At 35.9% G+C, this 12316-nt stretch overlaps 2 protein-coding genes across 12 annotated transcripts in view; one reads left to right on the forward strand and one right to left on the reverse strand.

Moving 5' to 3' along the window:
- Positions 1-1180: 1180 nt before the first annotated feature.
- LOC128872401 (cytochrome b5-related protein-like) lies at positions 1181-6883 on the forward strand. Its single transcript, XM_054115045.1, has 6 exons — positions 1181-1340; positions 2378-2612; positions 2926-3193; positions 3546-3837; positions 4379-4594; positions 5285-6883. Exons 1-6 carry the CDS (start codon positions 1336-1338, stop codon positions 5559-5561), a joined length of 1293 nt encoding a protein of 430 aa, XP_053971020.1. The 5' UTR covers positions 1181-1335; the 3' UTR covers positions 5562-6883.
- LOC128872399 (myosin heavy chain, muscle) overlaps positions 6384-12316 on the reverse strand; it is a 73059-nt gene continuing 67126 nt past the window's right edge. For 10 of the 11 annotated variants that reach the window (XM_054115042.1, XM_054115038.1, XM_054115041.1 and 7 more), the window contains 4 exons: positions 11787-12182; positions 10320-10664; positions 9358-9606; positions 6384-7100 (listed from right to left, as the gene is read on the reverse strand). In XM_054115042.1, the coding sequence (XP_053971017.1) occupies positions 7017-7100; positions 9358-9606; positions 10320-10664; positions 11787-12182 (1074 nt within the window). In that variant the 3' untranslated portion in view covers positions 6384-7016. Of the gene's footprint in view, positions 7101-7995; positions 8055-9357; positions 9607-10319; positions 10665-11786; positions 12183-12316 lie in introns of all 11 variants that reach the window. The other variant, XM_054115043.1, reaches the window with a different exon arrangement.

Consider the following 12316-nt stretch of genomic DNA (forward strand, 5'->3'; position numbering starts at 1 on the left):
TTATATCTGATCGCAAAATGTTACTGAATAAATCGGTTTCAATAGGCAACCATCAGTAACGTTCATTCGTAATTTGAATACAGTTATCTAACAAACGAATAAAGAAACAATCCACACAATTTTTTCTCTTAATAATAGAGAAGAGGAGAATGACGTCGAGCGGTATTTTGTACATGTATTATATTTTTTAACCTAATGTTAACGTTATTTTTTAACTTGTATGTTTACCTGAAGTGCGGCCCGCTGTATCGTTACGCGTCATCGAAGTGGCCCGCGAAACTATTTGAGTCTGCCAGGCCTGACAGACAGTGTAATATATTTTTGCATTAACTAAATAATATTATTCCAACAATTTCATATGAATATCGAAGTTTGATTGATACATCTACGGAAAATTTATCCTTCTTTCCATGACTGTCACGTTTACTTGACATTGGTTCATCCGATAGGACAAAATCAAATAAATTAATAAATATAGTTTTTTAATTACTCGTCCGTACTAGAATCGGAAACTTCTGATTTAAAACAAAAACAAAATGGCGGACGTTTGAACATATTTTTTTTTTAACCGACCTCGAAAAGGAGGAGGTTACTCAATTCGACATGTATATTTATTTATTTATTTTTTTGTCACTTCTTGAATGTTAATCATTTAAAAGTAATGTTTAATATTACCGAACAATCACAATGTAAGTACGGACTCTACGAGAAAACTATATATTAATATTTTTGATTTGTTGCTTTCGAATGATCTGATATTAAGTTATGGTCAATCGTGGAAAAGAAAGAACAAATTTCACGTGGTTATTATCAATGAAAAAAATGATCAAAAATAAACAAAATAAATTGTATTTGTTTGTTTAACGTATCCAGTAATATGTATGAAAGCATTTGGTATATAAAATAAAAATTCTTAAAGTAAACCTATTTTTATTTCGCGCGTACGATAATAGCACCATAAAGATAGACTATTTCAATCGTCGGCACATTCTCATCTCGATAAAAAAGATGGAACTTTCCAATACATGTGTATGATACGTATGAACTTATTATAGTTTACACGATCCTGCATGTTTCCGTATCAACGTACAACTTAATTTCTTGTAAGCGTTATCGTTCCGGGGTCATAGTGCGCATTTGCTCAGATTCCAGCCATTTTATTATCATTAACATGCATATATATGTGTAACTATATACAGTGACAGCATCATTTCCCGCCACGCTGCTTCGCTAGACGTAGTTTGTTCGTCGATACGGTAATGTTCGGTATTATTTAGTGCTACTCCTTGTGTATCCTCGTTTAATGATCAAACGCCATCGAAACGGTTACGCGCGATGAGGTATGTGCTCGACGTTAAACACAAAACTTTATTTGCCGTTTGCAATAATAGAAAAATAATCAAGGAAAACGAAGCTGTTTATTTTTTTATCCATGCAAAATTTACCGGGACTCTGCGAATGTCGATAATCTTGTTTGTTATATAAAATGAATACGTGCTAAACAGAATAAAATTGGATGAATAAATTAAGAATAATTAGAATTTCGCGTGATGGCCAAATTTTTCTTTCATCAACGAATAATTAAACAAAATCGTCGCGACGTCACCTTTCCGAACACCGCCACTGCTCGCACTGGCTAATATAAGCAACAAACAATAATGCGATAACGCGTGATCGGTTGTTTGCTGAGATATTCGCATCACGCGGTATCGTGTAATTGACAATTAACGCGTAAACACGTTCCGCCCCATATATATCATTTATGGTACATAAATATATTTATTTGACGGGCTGAAAACATATGTCTTATGACAATTCTCAAATCGCAAAACAAGAGTTCTTTTCATCTGAAGGAAAAAATAATAATAAATGTTTTTAACGTAACGAAGTGTCGGAGTTCAGTGGCGTCAGTTCATGACTCACTAATACGGCGAGCAATGATATGTACGCGTCGATAAGAACAGCAATTTTGAACAATTTATTCAACAATGTTATGTAATTAACGTTAGAAATGTCAATAAGTCAACGAGTGGATTATCCATACATTAACATCCCTTATTTACAATACATATCTAAACCTACTTTCAACCTCGACTTTTTCAAACTCGATTTTCTCGAAAACGAAGCGTCGAACGAAAAAATGACAAGTTTCACTCGTAGCATTTCTGAAACGTTTGTTAAATATATTGTCAGGTTATTGTCGAATCAATCAACTTCATGGAGAGCCAGACTCTGCCTACTCGTTCGATAAAAAATGATAACGGTGACATTTCTTGACATTTATTTGTAATAGAAAAATAGGTGATAGATAAGTTACACAAATCAAACACTCTTTTGTCTAACCGTGTACGATAATTAATAGGAGAATTAATTACAGCACTATGGAAAAAAACGGAAGTTCGATACCTGGACTGAAATCATTTGTGGCTAGAAATGGCGGATTCAAAACGCCGTACTCTTTCATCGAAGAGAGAAAGAGGGTAGATGGGGCGGAAGGTCTGTGGAGGGTCAGGAATGGTTTATATGATCTCGAAGGTTTCTCCAAGCATCATCCAGGAGGAGAGGAATGGATTACACTCACCAAAGGCACTGATATTACGGAACTTTTCGAGGTAACTATTTTGTATTTAAACGGGATTCCCGATTAGAGGGGTGATTTTTAGTTGTTAGTATAATTATTAAAATTTTTGGGAGAAGAAAACCATAAAATCGAAAGCAACGCGAATTTTGTCTACATACTACTATTAAGTAGGGGAATGGAGGATAGCTCCACATATTTTTTTCTTTTTTATATTTTACATATAACACGTAGATATAGATAACGACTAGTTTAAGATAATTCAGAAATATTTACTTGCTTATTTTATCGTATTTAATTTAGACATTTTAATTTTCAAATGCTTCTAAACATGTTTTTCTTCGCAGTCGCATCATTTAACCGACAAGGCTGCAAATATTCTGCCCAAGTATTACATAAGGGACGCAATTGTTCCACGATCGGTGCCATTAACATTCGAACCGAATGGGTTTTACATGACATTCAAGAAACGCGCGCTGGAAGCGCTAAAGGACGTCGATTTTCATCGACCCTCGAAGAGATCTAACCTGACTGCTGATTTTCTCGCGTCTTCTGCTATTCTACTGAGTCTTATTGCAGTGATAACACAATCTTATTTAGCACTCATTGCCGCTGGTCAGTATTGAATGTTATTATTAAATTTGATTAGAAAAATACTAATATTAATTATAATTCTATAATTCTACAATTCTATATTCTATATTCTATATTCTATATTCTCCTCCTTTTCGAAGTCGGTTAAAAATATAGCATTCTATTAAGAATGAAATTGATGATTTTAATATAAATTTCAATATAATTTAATTAATATATTTTCATATATTTTATATAATTAATTTTAATATAATTGATAATTTTAATATAAAATAATTATCTTGGAAAAATTGTCCTTAAAACAGTGCAACTCTACATTAACAAGTTTTCGTCATAAATGATGGACATGTAATCGAATCTCTCGTATTTCCAGGAGTTTTTCTTGGATGGACAACGATTGCCGCACACAATTATTTTCACATGCGGAACACATTTCGAATGTATTATTTCGACCTGAGCGCAATGTCGTCGAAGGAATGGCGCATAACCCACGTAATGAGCCATCACACGTATCCCAATACTCTTTGGGATTACGAAATTTATGTTGCCGAACCATTCCTCCAATGGCTTCCAGATAAAACGAAGTCCAAGCTTCAATCTTTTTTCAGTCAATTTTGGAGCCCTCTCATTTGGTCTACAACCTTCATCGTCAATTTAGTTAAAAGGTGTTTATATGATTTTTTATTACTGTTATTATTTACAAAAGTATTCTTCGGACTGATTGACTTGCGAGGGGTAAGTACTCGTACAAAGGAACATATTGTAATCGTAATTACGATCACGATTGTAATCAAATGTTTCAGAGTTGTGAAAATGTTGTGCAAATTTTTTTGCGATTACATCCTATCACGATCGTATTTTCAGCGGTTTTCTACCTATGAAAAAAAAATTAGTAACATCGGATGATCAGACCCTCGATACTAAATATTTTTGGCCTAGTGCATTTTTCCCTACCACCGATACCAGCCAAGTTATTCTAGGTGTCAATAGTTAGTGATCCACCCTGTATACTAAATTAAAAATAACTATTAATAAATTATATATATAACTATTAATAAATATATGATGATATATATATGACTATTAATAAATTATATATATATAAAATATATATATATAATTTATTAATAGTTATTTTTAATTTAGTATACAGGGTGGATATATATATATAACTCATAAGTAATAGTCCATCTCCGTTTGTTTCAGGTATTATTCCGTATTCTACGAATATCGCAAATTCGAATTTCGCGACGCGGTGCCGTTCGTCCTCCCCACTTTGATGTGTTACTTCGCGCCAAGTGTTCTGATCGGTTTGAAATTCTGGGCATTGGATCTCATGATAGGTGGCTTTCTATTCGCCATGATTGGTTTTAATGCCGCCCACCATCATCCTGACATTTTTCACGATGGCGATGTATACAGGTTCGTTCATATAAAGATATCATAACTGGAACATGATCAAATTCTAATTCTTAATTTTAGATTACAGTACATTTTCGATCCAGGCACAATTCAGTCTTTTGTATACTATCTAACTCGGGCTCGTTTCGATTCAGAAAGAGAATAACTATGAAAAAATGACCCGTTTCGTTGAACATTAATTCAGAATTATGTCATTTTTATTTGTTTTAATTGCCTGAATTTTTTATCTAAGTTTAGATCATATGTATAATATATAATACAATATAATATAATATATATATATATACTTAAAGATTAATCTTAATACAATTAAATGTATATTCTTATTAATCAAAATAAATAAATATGATTAAGTTCTAAATTAATCTTTAATGAAACGGAAAAAATTGAAACTTAAGTGAAAATACGTCCTATCTTCTAAATACTGTAACACGTATATTATTGCTGATATTTTATATATTTTTGTATTTGTGCACATTTTCATAGATCTCCCCATATTTTCGTTTGCCATAAATGCATAAATATATCCACAGTCTACCCATCGGCCTTGGACATACGAATTCATATCGAGTACCTGATATTCTTTTCTTTTTATCTGAATAAATCGTATCCTTTCATGGTAATCCTTTCCATGGTAATTAGATTTTGGACAGAAACGATACTTGAAAGAAAATCTTTCCTATTTTCTAGGGACGATCTCGATTGGGGTTTACTGGAAGTGGACGCAGTGCGAGAACGAAAAATAATCGACGATTTCAATTTTCTTGTACTGACCAATTTTGGCTTACATTGTCTTCATCATTTATTACCGACCGTGGACCACTCTTACTTGCCGCTTGTCGCCAATGCGTTAGAAGAAACTCTTAAAGAATTCAAAATCAACACAGACAAGTGGTCGCAATGGGAACTCGTGAAAGGCCAGTTTCAACAGCTGTTGCGGAGAGAGCCGAAGAAAAATTACAGATAGATCGTAGGATAGCGTGTAATTAGCTGCATGATTGATGCAACCATTGAAATTTCTTAGTAACTGTAGGTACTTTAAGGAAATTGATTATGTATAATGTACTTCTTAACTCATTAATATCCACTAATTCCACGAATATCCTACTCCATACTTTAGTATGTTTTGAACTGTTTCGTGGAATTAAGTTAAGTCCATAACATCTAATGATATTGTCAATTGTTTCAAATAATGCCTCTGAAGAATGCATATAAATAAGTACACGAACAAAAATTTGCGATATTTAATAAAATCATAGGTTTCTTACAAACAATTTGTCTTGTATTTCGTGTACAGCATAATTATGTCTTTGTGTATCTTCGTTGATATGTAAAAAAAATGAAAATATTAAATCATCTTTGTTTTACATAAAAAGAATAAAAAAAAAAAAAGTGTAAATGTGCAAAAGCGCAAAAGTGTAAATTGCAAAGTGTAAAGTGAGATTAGATTAGCAGGAATATAATTAGTTTTCAGAAAAAATTCATTCGTATAAATTACGTATCAACGTTAATATATTTTTATATATTAGGTAAAAAGTGGGTAGACCTAGCGGAAGAACGAATGCTAAATTTACTTCTTAACTTTATTTATTGCTTATTTACTTTAATAAATACATATTTCGGCTCTCTTTATAAATTACAATTAAGTTTATAGGATAGGATTATCATTTGGATGACATGTATAATATGCGCGCCGCCGTGCAAATCCGCGACTAGCGTTAAATTCGTGTTCGTTGCTTGTCTTCTCATAACGTGTAATCTCGTTGTTCTTTTTTTTTTATTTTGTTACTTCTTTTTTTTTTTTTTTGTAGTGAATATTCTTATATACGAGTATCGATTCGTCCGCTTGATTCGCGCGTGATGCCAGTACATGCACATATTTACCTTTCTTCTACGTATTCGTGACAAAACATTAAAATTTTCTTTATTGGTTCTTATCGCCTCTCATCTCGACCGCTCGCAACTCTCCTTTCTCTCGCTTTCTCTCTTGCTCTCTCCCACTCTCACTCTTTCACTCTCTCTTTCCCTCGACCCTCAGCGCGCGAGTGGTGAAGATTGTTAATTACTCCCCTCCCCATGTTTCTCCTGATCCATTCCCGAAACAGTCGAATATATCCCAATGCTCGAAACGTGTTAAAAACCTTCTCTTACATCTCGTTTACTTTTTTCCTTTCTCCTTTTTTTCACATCAACGAAACTGGCAAAGGTGACCAAGCACGGACATTCTCGTGTCGATGAAAGTAAAGATCGTGAGTGTACCATTGTACGGTCGGTGTGTCGGTGTGTGTAGGTGTGAAATATGAACGGGGTGAGATATTTGGCGAGATGCCACGATGAAAGTTCGCGTCGTTGCGATTAATCCTTTCGTTTTGTCAAGCTATTGCGATCGAGTCTCTAGCGGGTAAGTTGGTCGCATCGATCTTTACAGTTCACCATCGGGCTGCAGGTCGAAGCGTGGCGGGAATGCGGAACCATCCAATTGGGGTTTGAACGCAGGTCGGTGTGGCTGAAAAACAAATTTACATCTGTTACTTTATCTATCTCACTTTCGATCGGGATCGAATGTCGGGGCCGGAATATTTCTTCGAAAAACTTGCAAGTAATGTTGCTGTTTCTATAGCAAACAGTGTGCGTGTCGAGTATTCTCGTGGACCGGACTTTGACATATTCAACGCTTACTTTTGTTAAACACCATAAAATTTTACATTTCGACTATGGTACTATGTTAATCTCTGCGCGGCTGAAAGTGACGTTTCTTCACAGATAGAAAAATAAGTATCGGGGAATTGAGCGACACGTTCTCTGTGTCTCTGTTTGCGTATTCAACGCAGGTGGTTCGGTCTTTTGCTTAAAATACAACAATGGGAAACGATGATTCGAGGGTCTTGATACCTCTCTTCCGTATTTCACGAAGGTACATCTTGTTTGTTTAGTTTGACGAAAAAGAAAACAAAACGTATATTTAGTAAGTACGACGGATCGAATTGTACAAAGAAAACAGTCGACAGAGATCGTTATATTTATTAATCGAACTAGTCTGTTTTGACGCTGTTCAAATAAAAACAATACGCGTATACAGGTCTGCGCGCGTAGCTAACTAGTCGCTAATCAAGCAGTAACCGTTCTAAATTCTATACAGAGGGATCTGTTTGTCAACTTTTGTCTTTCGTTGGGGATAGGTGATACACAACGTTAATCAATGACGAGGAGCAAGCTTCTTATTCGTAAGCTGCGCCTCTAGAAGTGTTATCAACTTGTCACACAGGTTCTAGAATGAGACGTTGACGAACGGCGGATAGGGGGTGCGCAACAAGTCTGTTCAGAGAAAATTGTTTTCGTTGTTGTTGTGCTCTGTTTTGTTTTGACACACACACGTGCTTCTTGAACGAGCACGAACTTACATGGACCGGCGCGATGTTCTTTACTCCATTGCGGAGGGCGCCTTGCGGGCCTTCTGCGGCTACACAGGGAAATAGAGATAGTAGAATTAGAGATCCTGGCTAATACCCCTTGTACACGGAAATTAATTCCGTGCCTTCATTGTCAACCATTTGCAACTCTACTTTCAGGGGAAATATTTAATCGTCGCTTTGTTATTACAGTGGGCGTAGAATGTATTTGTACACCGATCAATTTCCCAAAAAACTTTTGCGTGAAATTGTACAATAGCTTCTTAACTTCTCTTTTTATAATCAATTATATCTTACATACTCTCGGAAATCTCTAGAATAGATATAGCCCAAACAATATTTACTAGTTAATGTAATTTGTGAAATTAACAAAAAAAAAAAATTAAACGTAACGTCGTTTCCTTTATATTAAATTCAAACAAATTTTTAATAAATTTCTATTTTCAATGAATTATGTAATCGCTCTCGTTGTCAACAGCGTTTCGAGTGGACTGTGGATATTTATTAGTGTGCAAATTTTGAAAGCCAAATCGATAAATGAACGAGCTAATGATCGTTAAATAAGTATTTAAAATTGCAAAAACGACATTACGTTCCAGTCCACCTAATATTTGTACGATTCTTATGACGAACCATTTAGAGTAGAGTATACAACATAAACGCGTTAGTTTATGGCTCCACACGAATTAGAAAACATCAAATTTGCAGCAAAGTACTTTTAAAAAATGGCTCTAATAGAGAAATGGAAAAAGATCCCACTTCTTATTAACTTCTAACTAATAATTTAGTTAATTTAACGATTGGAAGAGTTACAATAATTATAAAATCAAGAGAAAATCCCACGAAGGAATTATTATATACTTGTAAATTAATGTCAATTTCTGTTGTTTTTAATCAAATTTTAAAAATTAAACGGTTGTGCGAATACTTATTGCTTCAACATTTCTATCGATTAATTGTTTGTTTCTTGTTAATTTCGCAACTTACATAAATAACTATTTTTTTTTCTTTTTGTAATCTATCTATTCTAGACATTTCCAAGAATATGTAGAATATCATTATTTATAAAAAAAAAAAAACGTTAATAAATTACAATTGTACATAGTTTTTTTTTGGAAATTGATCGATGCACGAATACTTTCTACACCTACTGTATGAATATTCCAAAGAGATTCTAATTATCGAAGATAGGGGTTTCCCTCTGTTCCATATTTGTCCCTGTTTTTCAGTTTCTATACGTCGGTACTCCAGATATTCGTTACTATGGAACGAACTGAAGATTCCAGCGACAAAAGAAGAAACTCTGACGGATGGACGTTAAGTTAACAAAAATGATCCGGCAATTAAACTTACCGCTGGGCTCAGTCCGCGCGCGGCGCTTCCTCCACGTCCCTTGGTGCGGAACTTGGTGATCGCTTGTTCGGCAAGATCCGCCCTTTCTTCTGCCTCCTCGAGCTCTTGTTGCGCTTTACGGAATTTGGCGAGATTCAGGGCAGCGATCTCTTCGGCCTCCTCGATTTGTCTCTTGTACGTCTTGATCTTCTGCTGGAGTTTGTCGACAAGATCTTGCATGCGCTCGTGGTTCTTGCGGTCTTCGTCCGCCTAAAATTCATAAAAATAGTTATTATCACTATATTACAACCTAATATATTAACGTAGATTTTTTATACAACTGTGCGAAACTGTGCGGTTCTTCGCAATTTTTACAAAGACAACCTAGAAGATATTTACGGTCTGTCATCGCAGAAGCGTGTCGGCTATAATCTCTGTGAATGTTTATATGTTCGTGCAAAATTTTATATGGGTCTACCACTCGGTGGTGGCGGACTATATTATGTACTACTTTTATATTGTTATGCTTATTTCCGAAAACTGCTATATTTCGAATTAACAGAATTGGTTTGGGCCTATTTTCTCGGGGAGGACGAATTCCTAGAGTACGAATTCAATTTCTGAATTCCCTGACAAATACGGTACAAAACTAACTTTGTTGAAACTAGCATTTTTGGATTCCACTCGCCGAAATCTACAGGCTTGTGTGAACAAAAATTACAAATTTTAGGTCCGCCAAAGTAAAGTTTCACCGAAAGATTAGCATTTTTGGATTCCACTCGCCGAAATCTACAGGCTTATGTAAACAAAAGTTACAAATTTTAGGTCCGCCAAAGTAAAGTTTCACCGAAAGATTATTACCGAGGGCGTGTCGTCACGTAAAATACGCTTTATCGACGCGTCTATGCAACACCGTCCCGTGAATAGTTTCTACTCTATAATGGAAGTATCGCGCTAAAGAAACGTAACAAATCAGTTCATACCTGGAAGCTTAATTCCTTGATGCGGCGTTCGGACTTGCGGAGGTTCTTCTGAGCATCGGCATGTCTCCTTTGTTCTCCATCCAATTCGTTCTCCAGCTCGCGGACGCGTTGCTCGAGTTTCTGAATAGCCTTCTTGCCTCCCTTCAGGGCGTTTGCTTCGGCCTCGTCCAGACGCACCTGGAGTTCCTTGATTTGAGTCTCGAGAGCCTTGCGCAGTTTCTCTTGGGTCTGAGCGTGATCTTGTTCGGCTCGGAGTTCGTCGGCCAATCTAGCTGCGTCGACCATCGCCTTCTTCGCCTTCTCCTCGGAGTTCTTGGCTTCGTTCAAAAGTTCATCCAGGTCAGACTGAAAACAATCATTTTGTACAGATTTTATTACAAATTCGTAGCTTTCAAGCAATTTCTTCGACGTAGTAGAATATATCGATTGTTCGCAAGAAACGATAGGATATTTTTTTTTCTATATTAACACTTTCGCTGCGGACGACGCACATGTGCGTCCAACTGAGAAATATATGGTTGTTTTTATTATTTTTCAGTTTTCATTTATTTTTCTTCGGCAATCATATTATACAGGGTGTCCCAGCATCGGCGGTACAACCGAGAAGAAGGTGATTCTACGCGAAAAAACAAATCGAAAATAAGGAATGAAATTTTTTTATTTGAGGTTTCGTTCTTGAGAAAATCGATTTTGAATATTACGCGAGTACGGGTATACTCAACTATCGGCTAGATGGATGGATCTCGATACAGACTTTAAATTCACTCTAAATCCGTAGACAGAAATGAGTGATACAGCACATCATCTTGATACTAATGATACGAGTACTACTTATAAGTGTCATATGTATAAACATACGTATGACTTGTATCGGGATCCATCCATCTAAACCATAGTCACGTGTACGCGTGCTCGCTGAATATTCAAAACCGATTTTCTCGAGAACGAAATTTCAAATGAACAAATTTTATTCTTTATTTTCGATTTGTTTTATTTATGTAGAATCACCCCCACCTTGGTTGTACCACCGATGCTGGGACACCCTGTATATAAAATAAGTTACCACAAATATATGTTTTTCAAAATAATAATCATATTAGAACATTCGTAAGAGATTTTTTATTTAAAAAAATATCATAATTGCAGCTCCCAGCTAAAGTAACATTTTATAGTAAAAGAATTAAACGCACATCTGGTCCTTAAACCTAACCCAGACATAACTTCTTATAGTAAAATGTTCTTAATTCTCCAGTTCTTGATTCTTAATTTTCTTATAATCTTGTTTATAGTTCATCCGCGGTTCTCTCTATTTGTAATAGTCGAGTATACCGAAAACGGAAGCTTGACGTTTAACGTGTTAACGTTACATTACGAACGAACATAATCCCGTTGCTCGAGCGTTTTCCTACTTTCTTTAGCAAACAATTTCATGAATCGATCGACGAGATTCAGAACAATAATACTCACGTGGAGGGTCTGGAGTTCAGCCTCGAGTTTCCTCTTGGCAGCGGATATAGAAGCGTTCTGTGCACCAAGTTCGTTCAGTTGTTCGTGGCAGTCAGCCAGTTCTTGTTCCGCTTGGCGACGTCCGCGGTCAGCTTGTTCGAGAAGAGTGCGGCTCTCTTCGAGTTCGTTCTGTAGAGCGTTGGCACGACGTTCGGAGATTCCGAGGAGTTCCCTGGCCTCGTCGCGTGCTCGTTGTTCTTCTTCGAGCGCGGTCTGCACGTCCTTCAGTTGCTGTTGGTATCTCTTGATGTTCTTTTGAGCCTCGGCGTTTGCCTTGTTCGCGTGATCCAGAGCGATCTCCAGTTCGTTGATGTCAGCCTCGAGCTTCTTCTTCATGCGCAGCGCCTCAGCTTTACCCTGAAGATTATATAAAATTCAGCTTATCCGGACTCCGCGATTTTCCACGATGTAACCGAATTTGTAAATTTTGTTGTAAACAAAAATTAAGAACAAAAGAATGTACTTGTGTCGAGACTAGATCTGAGCATTTT

The sequence above is a fragment of the Hylaeus volcanicus genome, chromosome 2 (genome assembly GCF_026283585.1).
Source record: "Hylaeus volcanicus isolate JK05 chromosome 2, UHH_iyHylVolc1.0_haploid, whole genome shotgun sequence".
Taxonomy (NCBI): Eukaryota; Metazoa; Arthropoda; class Insecta; order Hymenoptera; family Colletidae; genus Hylaeus; species Hylaeus volcanicus.